Source organism: Sceloporus occidentalis, unplaced genomic scaffold, assembly GCF_023333645.1.
Source record: "Sceloporus occidentalis isolate IW3139 unplaced genomic scaffold, rSceOcc1.0.p SCAF_1, whole genome shotgun sequence".
NCBI lineage: Eukaryota > Metazoa > Chordata > Lepidosauria > Squamata > Phrynosomatidae > Sceloporus > Sceloporus occidentalis.
The window spans coordinates 279,437,422-279,451,673 of record NW_028316981.1 but is presented as its reverse complement, the minus strand read 5'-3'; the positions used below and the strand labels follow the sequence as shown (position 1 = coordinate 279,451,673).

Genomic DNA, 14,252 nt, shown 5'->3' with positions numbered 1-14,252 from the left:
TAGATCTAAGGAACCAGATCAAAAGGATTAATATCAATCTGGTTGACAAAGCACAATGAAATTGTTCATGTTTATCTGTCCTGTTAATATACTTGTAGTTTTAGATATACTTGTACTTCCAACAAGACCTTAAATAGCATTAAATATGATTAATGCTGGGACTATCACAAACCTTGGAAAAGTTACTTTGGTTACCTATTTGTTAGGCTCAGTTAGAGTAGACTCCCATATAAAATAGTATATAGCTTGGGTCCAGGCTATTTAAAAGAACATATCTTTCTGGAAGCGCCGCCCCTCGCATGTGATGAGGGCGCCCTATTGCTCCCGTCTGTCCTGGGCCTATATGAGCTTATTAGAGCTCTATGATTTTCAAAAGAGGCTCTTTTCTCTGTCCCACTTTCTTGTCAGGTTCATCTAACGAGAACAAGGAAAAGGGTCTTCTTAGTGGCTGCTCCTAGTCTTTGAAACTCCCAAAGGAGGCTAGGATTGCTCCCATCTTCTCATGGCAAATAAAAACATTCCTATTATGTCAAGCTGTTCGAACTTGACTGATGGAGTTTTAATAGCATGCTGCACTCTTTTGTTGTTTTACTGTAGTAGATTTTAAATGAATTTAACTGACAGATTGGTTTTTAAAAATTATTCTTATATTTATATTTTTAGTGATGTTTTTAAATAGTTTTTAATCTGTACTGTTTTTAATACATTGTATCCTATTACTGGGAAAATGGGTGTGGTGGAGCCACTGAATCAATACAGACTTGGCAAATTAACACTTATGTAGATTTTATTGAGGGTCACATCAGAAAAGACACAACATCTGTGTTTAAAAGAAGTGCTTCCTCACATGGTGAAAGTCAAACAGATTTTTCCAGCATGACAAAAGACACACTTTTATGACCGTATCCACCACCCCCTCAGAAAGCGAATGGGAGTGCTACATTGTCATGTGGAGAGGCATGGAGAAAGCTGCTACTCTCCCACCCTGTTTCAGTTTTCTTTAGTCATGTGATAAAGCTCCTAGTCTTTTGCTGTAGATTTCCTGTAGTTTCTCCTCTCCATGGGTTGTGTAAAAAGGGGGGTGGGGGCATTGTGTGCTGCTCTGGTTAAACATACATAAGGGATTGCCACCGAAGGGGGTGACATCAAAGGAGGGGGCACCCCTTTGGGGAGCCGCTTCTGGGGGAGCAAGAGCAAGGGCCAGTCCATTTGGCAGGTAGGGAAGGGTATATTTTAAATATATTTTAATTAATTAATTTAACTGTATCTTGATATTAACTGTATTTTGATTAATTTAACTGGATTTAGTTAAGGTAAGGGGATTAATTTTTAGTTTTGTATGTGTTATGTAAATGTTTATGTAATTGTTCATGCATTTTTGTAAACCGCCTTGATCTGTTGGAAAGGTGGTATATAAATAAAATTTATTATTGTTATTATTATTATTATTATTAGAAATAAAAAGTGGTGGAATGGCTACAAGGAGATGAATAGTGGCTCTGAAAAGATTTGTTTCTGGATATGTGTAGAATGCATATTGGGTTAAGCCTAGGAAATAAACATTTCCCCTACCTGTCTAGCTTGCTATACAAAAGAAAAGAAAAGAAAAGAAAAGAAAAGGGAGAGGGGACCCAACAAGTAAATGCCAATTCTCCATAGCTTCCCTGACATTATCTGGCAGATTATTCCACTACAATGTGAAGCAGAGGACCAACCAACCAAGGCAGCATGATGAAATACTTCTGTTTCCTCCTTCCCTTCATAAAAAGGTGTATAAAAATTGTATGTGCACACATGCATACATGCAAGAATCTATCAGTGATATCTTTCTTGGCCAGCCAAAATGCATGATACATTTGTTGCAAGCTTTCGAAGCTCCATGGGCTTCCTCTTTAGGCAAGATATTATAAACCAAACGGGAGGGGGGAAAACAATTGGAGATATTAGTCAGATGTCTGCATGTTGTTTCAGTCCTTAGTAAAGATGGTATGCTAGGGAGGATATCTTTTGCAGGCAGGCTCCTCCTCCTTCTTGCCATACGGCAATAGGGAGATTTTCAAAGTTCAGGAAATTTAAAGCCTATTTGCCTCTCAACTGGGACTCCTATTTTGCAATCCAATATGTCTCCATTCCAGTAAGGTCACAGGCCTCTTTGTAGGTAAAGAACAATGGATTCCTCAGGAAGTCTCCATGTTTTGGCATAGGACCATTTTGGTGAAGTAGAGGTAAAACGTGAATTCAGTCCAGGTTTAAGAAGAAAAAAATTGTTTTACCTTGGCTGTTTTGCATACATGGATAGGGCCTACAGAGGACAACAGACAGATGAAAAGAATAAAAAATTATGAGATTAGTTAGGAGACTTTGGGGCTGTACAGACCATCCCTTTTAGAGCCAGATCCAGGCCGCAGCAACCACACACAGTGACCCCAATCTTGCCTTTCTGCTGCGGAAAAAGGAGCTGCAAAAATTAGCTCCTTTGTGCTCCATGGAAAGGGCTCCATAGCTGCCAGTGCTGTGACTTTTTGGTGAGCCTTTGGCACTGTGTCATGTAGATGCAGCACCAGAGGAGCGCCATGACACAGCGCAACATGTGGTGTCATGCCAGCCTGGGGTGGAGTCAGGATATGCATCGTACGGATGCCATGCCCTGACTCTGCCCCTAGGTCAGCCTTAATGGCTGGTGTGTATAGCCCATTCATCAGTAGAATTGTAGACACATGCTTCTTTTAAAAATCTGATTGCCCCGACTCTTATTTATTTATATTTATTTTTAAAAGGTTCTGTTACTGACTGGAAAATAGGTTAACAATTTTTGATTATGAGTTGGATTTCAGCTTTGGATAACTACTCTTAGAACTGGCCACTGGCTGTGTTGGCTGAGGGATTCTGGCAGCTCTAGTCCAGCTTTTTCAAGCTCTGGGTCATTATTAGGAGTCCTGTGGATAAAAGGCTGCATTATTTTCTGTAAAGTGGAAACGTCTCATTAGCATTTCCAGTATAATAGAAACATGGGGAAATAACAGGTCAGATAGTTTGTTCATCTAATACAGTGTTGTCTACACAGACTGGCAGCAGCTTTTTAAGGTTTCTGTTGTGTGCTTTACCTAGAATTTCTAGTGTAGGTGGCAAACCTGTGGCACTCCAGCTGTTGTTGGGCTGCAGTTCCCATTAGCAGTGGCCAGTATAGCCAATAATGAATAATGATGGGAATTGTAGTCTAATAATATTTGGAGGGCTACAAAGTCATGTGCCAAGGGTTGAAACTGCACCTGTTTGCCTTAAGAGGATGCCCTCCAGCTCTGAGCTGTGACCCTTCTCTATACACTTTAGAGTTGGATTCAAGCTATGCTTATTGTGTTTGATTTCCATTGAAATCCATCTACATATTTAGGATGGCTTAGGTTCCATTGATTTCAGTGGAAACCAAGTGAACCTATCTTAATCTAGATCTAGTCCAGTTTGTTTTTTTCCTCATAGAATTGAATGAGATATGTCTGCATGCATGAGTTTTGGCTGTAAAGAATGAAATTACTGCTTCAATATGTAGAGAGATCTTGTTGCGCCTTTGAGACTAACTGAAAGAAAGAAGTAGGCAGCATGATCTTTCTCATACTTAAGTCTATTTCCTCAGATGCATTTGGTTACTGCTTCAAGATCTGTGACACTTATGTTTTTGTACTCTACTGTCTATCAGAGGGTTGCTGACAAGATCAGAGAGACATGCTTATTACTCCTTGGCTTGACATATTAAGTGATGGCTTGCAGGTGTGTCTCAGGCCTTTATAGTTTAATCACCCTGCCAGAGAATTTTCATATCATGAGTTACCAAGCAAGATGCATCTTAATGAAAGCAACTCATTCGAGAAAACACATGTATCCACGAATCAGCCCAAATAAGGCAACATTGTTGATTCAGATCTCCATTCTATCAGATAGAATATCTCCCTGATGGAGACTTCTGTAGGAAGATTTAGGACTGTGACAGACCTTCACATGGAACAGATGGGAATCTGTTGAAGGATTTAAAGGATGATGTTACTGTTGGCATTTGGGAAGGGAAGGTCAACAAAGAGGAATGCTGGGTCTGAGGAATTATGTATCATTCTGCCCAAAATACAAGGGGATATTCTAGAGTATTGTGCATGTGAGATATACAAGAGGTGTTGTTGTTCTACAAATAGTTGTGCAGGTGCTAGGGGAACAGTGAGTAAGGGAGTGTGGTGGAGTCCTAATGCATTGTGCAAGTCAGGAAATGACTTCCACAAGCAAAAGCAAAATATTACATTTCACATTACACAGATATGAAAAGTAAGTTTCCTTAAGTTGTAGAAGCTTTATAGTGGTGGAATGCACCACTGGAGACAACTGTGGCATCAAAACCCTTATGTCCATGTTTTAAAGCAGGGCCGCAACTGACCTGTTTCTGCCCTCACCCAAAAATGAATTTGCCTGTCTTGGAAACATCCCAAGAGTAGCAGTTTACCTTGTAAATAGGTCACAGGCTCATAACATAAAAATAATACCAGTTCTTCAAAAACAGAAATGAACTCCAGCTATTTTTGACTGATTGCATTCCTGGCAGTCTGTGATGCCCCAAAAGGACTCCTAGGCAGAAAACTGACCACTGGACCTACTGCAGTCAGCCACTCCACTTCTAAATGTTGTAGAATGTCAAGTCATAGATAGGTTTGCTTGTGGATAGATAATCTTGGATTCTTGTGTATTTCCTCCAGATCATTTATGAGCTTGCAGGGGGTAAGGGATTTCAGGGGTGTGTTGACAATGAGTTCATTAGGCAAATTAATCACAAAGCAACTGCTGAGTTTGCAACTGGTGTGCAATTTGCATACAGTCTAGAATTCAGACATGAGTGTTGAAGACCAACAAACTCCGTACTGCTGAAAAGAGTTTTGTAGTGATTCCATGTGATAGATATCCATAGTAAATTGATAAATTTACTGAATAAATGTGCAATCAGGGGGGGAAAACTACAAAACCCCATTAGATGCTGTAGGATTGACAGGTTTTCTTAGCTATTGGTCAAAAAAACTTTATGATGTTTGCTCAAAAACACAAATTATGCAGTCGAGTTTCCTGCATTTGGGGAAATCAAAAGGGTCAGCACACCTGGAGTACAATGAATGTTTATGAAATTGGTTGTGCAGTTATTTGATGGAAGGCAATAAAGATTGTAAAGCTGTTTTTTACCCAATAAAGCCACTGACTGGTCCATCTTAGCCAGTATTATCTATTCTGATTGGCAGCAATTTTCTGAAGTCTTGGGAAGGCATCTCTCTTACAGTCTGCTGCCTCCTTCATCAACTGAAGATACTGAGAACTGAATCTGAGAGTAATTAGTCAAGTATTCTCCATGAAGATATAGCTTAGTATGCCTTGAAAAGTATGCAGTGGTATCATTCTGCTAGTGCCATTAATATTGTACTCACAGACACTTCATTCCAGCACTATTTCCTATTATTGTGTAACTGGTGGCTCAGTTACTTGTGCAATAAGTTGCATAATTGATTGTGTGTTTAGGCACCATAAGAACTAATGCACTACCACCTGCACAACTGAAAAAATAATGGAATTCTGATAGAATACTGTTTCCCTTAGCTAACTTTATGCTGACTTTAGGCGTTTGTTTGTCTGATATGATGTCTAATAAAAATCTGTCTAATTTATATATATGCCATAAATATTTGCCAGAACTTATTTTTACTTATTAAATATGTTTCAGATAATGGAGGCCAAACTTTGGCAGGCGGAAACAATTGGCCATTAAGAGGGAGAAAATGGACACTGTGGGAAGGAGGAATGAGAGGTGCTGGGTTCGTTGCAAGTCCTTTACTGAAACGGAAAGGAGTGGAAAGTCATGACCTTATCCACATTTCTGACTGGCTGCCGACTCTGGTGAAACTTGCTGGAGGATATACAAATGGCACCAAGCCTTTAGATGGCTTTGATATATGGAAAACACTCAGGTAATTTCTTCAGTAAAACCTTAGAAAGGAAAGCAGAAACATTATACGCCATGGTAAATTTTGCAAAACCAAGCCCATTATCATGCCTTTAAAAAGAAGCACATTTCTTAAATATTTTTCAAATTGTGCTGGTACGTATGACATTTTTAAATAAATTTACTAGCAAAAATTAAAATGAACTGTCTTTGAGATTAGAAGGTAAACATAATGTTTTTGAAAAAGTGCTTGACAAACGTCTGGCAGGTAGAAGACCTGGGATAAAGGGAAGCATTAGGACATATATTCAGGACCATCTTTAAATGTAGGAGTTTTTGGAAATTGCTTTGTATCTAAAAAATCAATGTATGAAAGCAAAAATTAAATGCTGAAAATGTCACTTATGTCTATGAAACCAGAAAATGCCTAACTATGATTGCAATTGCCATTATAAGCTAGCATGGTATTCCATGAGTCAGCATGGTGTAGTGGTCTGAGTTCCACTGGTATGCCAGGATTCAAGTTGGCCATGGAAACCCACTGGGTGACCTTGGGCAAATCACTCTCTTTCTCTACCTTAGAGGAAGGTAATGGCAAACCTTCCTCTGAAGAAACCTTGCAAAGAAAACCCCATGATAAGGTTGCCATAGTTAGCGGCACATAACTATTATTAGCAACCACAGCTAAACTTCTGTGCATCTGATATTTGTCTCCTTAATTTTCAGTAGAGGGGATTTAGAAGCTACACTCAGATTTAGAGATCTCTGAAGTAGCCCTTCTAAAGCTATCCAAACAGAATAATCAGTGAGTAGGAAAACAGTGTGATAGAAGAGAGTTAGTAACACAAAAGGTTGCTTTAAACCAAGCACACTATCTGTCCCTCTAGCTTACTGTTGTCTGGTACTAATTCTTCCCAAACTCTGGCAAATAAATAGTTACTATCATCTGTTACCTATAGTTTAAAATGCGTACCAAATTAAATACGCAGAGTGCAATTTCTTTTCCCTCCTAAGTAAGCACACACAAACCTAATCCAAACTGGGACCACCATGTATGAGTAGGGGAAGGTTTAAACCTACATTCTGCAACCATTAAACCCCCTTAAATTTATTCCTTTCCATGGCAAATTAGATAGAGCAAATGTGGTGTAGGGGCGGAGTCAGGGCGTCACATCCATATGAAGCATGCTCTGACTCTGTGCGCCGCACCACACAGAACACGGTGTCACAGCGCTCCTCTGGCACTGTGTCCACTTGACACAGCACTGAAGAAGCACTGTATAGACACAGCTATCACACCCTTTCCAGGGTGCAAAAAGGAGCTGCTTTTTGCACCCTGGAAAGTCCAGATCGGGGCTGTGGCATGCGGTTGCCGCAGCTCTGATCTGGCTGTAAAAGGGGCAGCTGGAGGCTGCCCCTGCTGTTTGCACAGCCCCTTAGTCTCCTTCCAAACAGGGGAGGATGTGTCTGTGGAGATTAAAATTTCACCCAATGACCCCAGTTTGGATTGCACCTGCACAACTTGTTTTGGAATAATAAAGAAAATGAATCTGAGCTACACACTACAGTGGACCCTTGTTATACGCTGGGGCTTGGTTCCAAGTTCCCCCGTGTATAACAAAATCTGTGTATGCTCAAGTCCCATTAAATATAATGACATAGCAAAATGGTGTCCCTTATAAAAAAAATGGAAAATCAAGGTTTGATATTTGAAATTTATACTTTTTTTGAACATTTTCAAACTGTGTATGCTTGAATCCTTGTATTAAAAATCAGTGTATTAGAAGGGCCAACTGTATATGTAGTTACTGAAACAAAATACAGTAGACCCTTCAAAGCAATGGGATTTACACATTCAGTATTAACATTCTACTTTAAGAATTAGAAAATCCTTAAAGTAGAATGTGGGTCTACTTTAAGGATTAGCAAATAAATTTAGGCCAGAATTGACAATTATTAATTATTATTAATATTATTATTACTACCCACCTCTCTCCAGGGCTTGAGGCAGGGTACAACATAGATTAAAATCCAATATATAAGTGACCATAAGGATTCAAATTAAGCACATAAATTAAAACATATAAACACAGGATTAAAACAGCCATTACACATAAAATCATTCAGATTAAAATATACCGATTTATTCATAGTTTTAAATCAACTGGGTAAGCCTGCTGGAACAGAGAAGTCTTTAATACAATTTTAAATTCAGACAGCAAGACATAAGAATTTACTTCCTTGTTAAATAAATAAAGATTTCTCCTGAGTCCAAGGCTTGGTACAGACCGTGAAGTAGCAGCGTCCAGGCAGCGATTGTAAGGTTAGGGACCACGCACCATGGTCCCTAACCCTATGATGTCACGGTAGCAGCGTAATAGTAGCCTCCTGTCCATACGGGGACCACCATCATGATGTAAGCGACAGACAGCGTATAGAAGTCACTGCGCATCACTTACTTCACGAGTGCACCAATGGTGCACTCGTGATGTGTGTGCGGTGTCCCAAGAAGAACCCATTTTTGGGGGGGTTTAGGGACACCACGCAGCTTGGCTATTGCAATGTTCCTCCACAGGAAAACTGGCCGCCTCAAGCCCGCCCTTTCGGGGAGGTATATACCAGGCCCCAAATAGCTTTAGGGAATATTAAACATGGCCAAAAAAGAAACCCTTCACAACTATTGGGCCACTAGTAGTAACTTCCAAATGTTGCTGAACAGCAACTCCCTGCCTTCTTCACCATTGGCTAGGAGTGCTGGACATTGTAGTACAACATCTGGAGGGTCACGTGATTTCTACCCATGTTTTATATGTCTGTTTTGGAGTGTTGCTGTTGTTGCTGAAAAATTGTAAGAAAAATTTCAAAAAGCTTGAAAATTCCAAGGGGAAGTGTGGCTCTTCAGAGTCCTGCAGGAGATCAATGAAAATCCCCAACCGTTGGCAGTTGCCCACCTCTGCATCAAATTAATTGCTAAATGGCCACTTAACAACAATGTAAATCCCATTGCTTCACTGAGTCTGCATTAGCTGAGATTAGTAATTAGGATAAGATTAACCTCTTGGTTATTTACTGCTTTAAGTTGATTGACCTAAAAGAGTAATAATCCAGCTTCTCATAAATCAAAAACCTCATGAAGTGTCACATATGTCCATTGTGTTATCTGTCAAAATTTTTCTATGTTTTTACTGTTGTAATGCACCATTAAGTAATTTCTGATTTACAGCAACTTTAAGGCAAACCCATTAAGGTGTTTTATTGGCAAGATTTTTCAGAAGTCTTGTCATTGCCTTCCTTTGAGGCTGAGAGAGTGTGACTTGCCCAAGATCACCCAATGAGTTTCCATGACTGAGTGAGGATTCAAATCCTAGTATTCCAGCTGTAATCCAACATTTAAATCACTACACCATGTTGACTTTCTTCCCCTCCAACATTTCATATTTCTTTGCAATAGAACCAGAATTCCCTAGTGTACTCCCTGTTTAAAGAATGTAACCAGATACATTTTGGCATTACTCAAAAGTAACTCATTTTCAATATCCCAAAGTACACAAGGTGAAGGAGGTGATAATTGGTTAATTAAGCTATCAGCAATGCAGAAAGCGGTTTTTAGCCTTCTATTGTTTCAGTGAGGGCATTTAATTGAAACGATAATGGCTAGGTTTTTAATAGATTGGATTAAAGTGTCTGGGTTTTAGAAGTGTGATATGTGCATTGTGTGATATATAGAATTCTTGGTAGACCCCCCATGGAAGAAAAACATCTGCAGCAATTATAGTTTTGTAACCGGGCAAATGAAATTGACCACTGTCTCCTCCTTACTTGAATCTGTCATGCATCACTTACTTACAACAGCTTTCTATTAGAGCTATTTAAACTATTTTTGCCTGCCTGCAGTGATGTTTTTATTATTTTATGTAGTTGGACAGGCATTTCTTGCGATGCCTTGGGCATTGAATAGCCTCCTGCACTGGGGAACAAAGAGTTGTGCTGTGTTTCATAAACCGCTGGGTATTTAGCCATTTGATTCTGTGAACTTCCTAAGAGGTCACAGTTACCATATTGTTGCTGCTGTTATTCTTGTTGTATTGTTACTATCCCAGCTTTTTCTCAATCTGAGACTCAAGGTGGCTCAGAAACATTAAAACAGAAACAGTTTTAAAAGTCGCATCATAACAAAAGTTTAAAAATACAGTTAAAGTAACAATGAAATTAAAAGCTATTAAAAGCATGATCATTAAAAAGAAAGCAAACAATCAATGCAGCACATTCTGAATGTCCCTTCCCCCATAAGCAATCTGCCCTCAGTCCTCAAATGCCTACCAACACAAAAAAGTCTCCAGCTGCCTACAGAATGATAGTAAGGAGGACACCAGTCTCACCCAAAAGCCTGAGCCTGAGAAAATGGTCCTTCAGATTACTGGGACCTGATCTTATAGGGCTTTATAGGCCCAGGAACAGGCTGGTAGCCAGTGGAGTTGTGTGCTCCCTGTAGCCAGTCCCAGCTAATAATGTGACTGCAACTCTAAACAAGCTGAAGTTTCTGAACATTCTTCAAGGGCGACTCCACACAAAGCATGTTACAGTAATCCAAACAGTTACAGTTTGGTTCACCCTCATCTAGTCTATTAAAGAACTGAAACAGCTTCTTTGGATTGAAGTGGAAAAGAGTAATAGAACTGGGTATTATCTTCATATTGATGGCACTGGACTCCAAAACTCCAGACAATCTCTCCCAGCGGTTTCACATACAGTCAGCCCTCCATATTCATAGATGCTTTATCCACCAATTCAACCATCCATGGCTTGAAAAGTATTCAAAGAAAATATATAAATTCCAAAAAGCAAACCTTGATTTTGTCATTTTGTCACCATTTTACTACACCTTTGTATTTAATGGGACTTGAGCAGCCACAGATTTTGATATCCATGGGGTCTCATAGAACCAAACCCCAGCAGATACCAAGGGCCCACTGTATATGTTAAAAAGCAAAGGGGAGAAAACAGAACCCTTGGGGACAAAACAGGCCAGAGGCCAAGGAATCAAACAGGAATCTGACAGCACTACCTTCTAAGACTGCCCCTCCAAGAGGGACCATAACCACTGTAATCCAGTGCCTCTGAGACCCATCCCAACAAGGTAGCCAGGAACAATACCATGGTAATTGGTATCAAAAGGCACACGAAATCAAACAGAACCAGCAGGGACACACTCCACTGTCTCTGCATCATAATGCTCTGTTTGTTTTGTCTTCTCTTTTTTAAAGAGCTTTCAAAATCCTCCACATATACTGAACCACAGTCTTGTGGAAATGTTTGAAAATTGCAATGGGTACAAACTGTTGCTGCTTATCCCTTGATGGGGTTGTTCTCACTTACGATTTACAACGATTTAAAATACACTGGTTTCGGTAAAACCGATTCAAAACAACACGGGTGTTATCCCGCGTTCCAAATCGCTTTTTTTTCTTCGTTCTCATGTACCAACTGAATCGCTGTAAATGATCTGCTTTCGTTCCTATTCAAGAATGAATCGGTGTATATATAACCCAGTTTTAGCGTTATTTTGTTCGCACTCACCTTTTTCGGCTGTCAATCAAAGCGACGTCATCATGACATCACATTAATTCGGAGTAACATACACCGATGTAGCCTGTACCTGCGTTCCCACTACCTGGCCGTTTTTAATTAGTTATAAATTTTGCGTTTTTTTTTTTTTTAAAAAGAACCAATCAGGAGGTGCTTATTCGTCCTCTTCTGTGTCTCCCCATATTAACTGCCATAACTCAGTGCTAGGGAATCCTGGGAATGGTAGTTTATTATGGCACCAGCACTCTCTGGCAGAGGAGGATAAATGTCTCACAAACACAACCATCCCATAGTTTTTCTGGAAAGATTCGCTTTGGCCGCCCCATGGGGAGAGAATCTTTGGGAATTGCTCCCTGGGCTGTCTTGGGAGCCATGAAGCAGGGATTTCCTGCAAAACCCATCCCATAGTTCCTCTGGAAAGAGCTTCGGTTCCCCAAACAAATATACATTCATATGCGTATATATACATGCGTGCAAACACACACACACAAATATGTATGTGTGTATATACCTATGTTTGTGTGTGTATGTGTTTATATATATATGCATGTGTGTGTGAGTATTCATATATAAACATGTGTATCTATCTATCTATCTATCTATCTATCTATCTATCTATCTTTCTATAGTGTGTGTGTGTGTGTGTGTGTGTTTGCCAAATCGGATCAGGGAGGAGAAGGCAGTGGGTTTAAGTGGGTAGAGACTCTGCATCCAAAGCCCAGGGTTGGAATACACACACACACACATATCCAGGGTTTCCTATGTCTCCCCAGATTCCATTTGGGAAAGAGAGAAGGAAAGGCTCTATTTCCCCCCAGATCGCTGTGCATCCAGCCTCTCTCCGTTACATATGGTGTTCAATGGCTCTCTTCACACAGAGGGGAGGTTGCAATCCACCGGGGGAAAGTCTATGTGAATGGAAGAAAATGGCGCTGGCGATACAGAAAGAGACCAAAGAGGGTGACACCCCCAGGCCAGCCCATCGCGCTCCGCTCCTCCCATCCAGTTGACCCGATTCAAAGGCCGAAACGTTCCTATTTAAATACTCCGATTCCTATCCCGAATCAAAGAAAAATACTAGGGTTGACCCTTCTATTTTTTTACGCCGGTTTATAGGCCTCTGACCCGGATTAAATGTTATAAATCGAATCAGATTCGAACCGTAGTAGAAACAATATCGGGTTAATCTAGAACTGTTCTAGAGTTAATTCGGGTTTCAGTAGGAACGCTACACCTTGGATTCGATTTGTAAACCGGTGTATAAGCCAGTGAGAACAACCCCGATGTCTGCCTTGATCTAAGATGTCTAGTCTACTGGTTGCACTGCCTGCCTTTTGATTATCTGGCTACATCATAGTTCTAATTGCAAATGTATAAAGCCATTCAACCCAATTTATTAAAATATATGAGAGGCCCTCTTCCATGATACTTCTACTCATGTGATTAAATCTGTCAATATGAATAAAGGCCTTCTCATTGGTGGCACTTCAGCTTTGGAAATGTTAGCTTTCTTTAGTCATTTTTAAAAAGTAAAATGTTCAGGCATGCTTTTTTTCTTGATTTGGTTTTTGTGTTAGTGTTTTCTTTGTTACAGCATTACTGTGTTGTAAACTCTCCTGTATCGACTTGTTAAATTTTATAGATACTTGTGTAAATCTCATTAAGTATTCATTTTTTCTAATGAAGAACAGTATACTCATCCTGAAAAAAAATAAATGAAGCTACACTTCCCAGTACAGATCAAAGGTCCCAAACACACTGCAGAAATAATCCAGTGTGAGACCACTTTAACTGTCCTGGCTCAGTGCTAGGGATTCTTGGGAATTGTAGTTTGTTGTGGCACCAGAGTTTTCTGACAGAGAAGGCTAAATGTCTCATAAAACTACAGTTCCGAGATTTCCCTAGCATTGAGCCAAGGCAATTAAAGTGGTTAAATTGGATTAATTTTGCAGTGTGTTTTGGACCAAAGACACTCACTATACTGCACCCAATTTGAGCAGCTTTATATATTTAATTGGTTAACAGACTTCCATTGTTCTTAGGAAAGATCACAACAGGAAGCATTAAAATGGTATGCATCTGTTACTATAAAACCATGTACAATAGAAATAAATTTAATATTTTTCCTAATAAATTTGTTCTAGTGAAGGAGAACCATCACCCAGGAAGGAGCTGCTTCATAACATAGACCCAATGTTTGTGGATCCATCTCCATGTGAGTCTGTGATTAACTGCTGGAACTCTTAAGAGATAGCTCTGAAGCCAAAGTATTGTAAGGGAGGGTGGGATCCCCTCTTAAGGTAGGTTTTATTTTTCTCTGGTTGGAGAAATTAAATAATGCTGGACAACAGCCATTCTACCACTTTGTCATAAAGTGTTGTAGTGATCTCATCTGCACAGCACAGTTAACTATGCTCTAAATCATTCCCAGAGTTTGCTGCATTCTCTTGTGGCCCACAGTTACTCATATGTAAAATGTAATGTAGGCTGAATGTGGAACTGTTGACAGATAACCACATGCCTCCAGTACCTAGTGTGGCACGATGCCAGAGACCAAACTGCCTCCAGTACTGAGGAGTTACCTCCTGATAGCTATGTATATGCGCACATATGTTGCTTCATATACAATAAAGTACAATTGTTGACCTTGCAGATGGAGGGTGGAGATCAGAGGGAAGTGTTGCTTCAAATGCGACTATGAGATTCT

The 14,252-nt window shown here is 39.9% G+C and overlaps 1 protein-coding gene across 1 annotated transcript in view; it reads left to right on the top strand.

The window, feature by feature from the left end:
- ARSB (arylsulfatase B) overlaps positions 1-14,252 on the top strand; it is a 122,736-nt gene that overhangs the window by 46,411 nt on the left and 62,073 nt on the right. The window contains exons 5-6 of the mRNA XM_089484697.1: positions 5,741-5,984; positions 13,690-13,760. Coding sequence (XP_089340823.1) covers positions 5,741-5,984; positions 13,690-13,760 — 315 coding nt within the window. The remainder of the gene's footprint in view (positions 1-5,740; positions 5,985-13,689; positions 13,761-14,252) is intronic.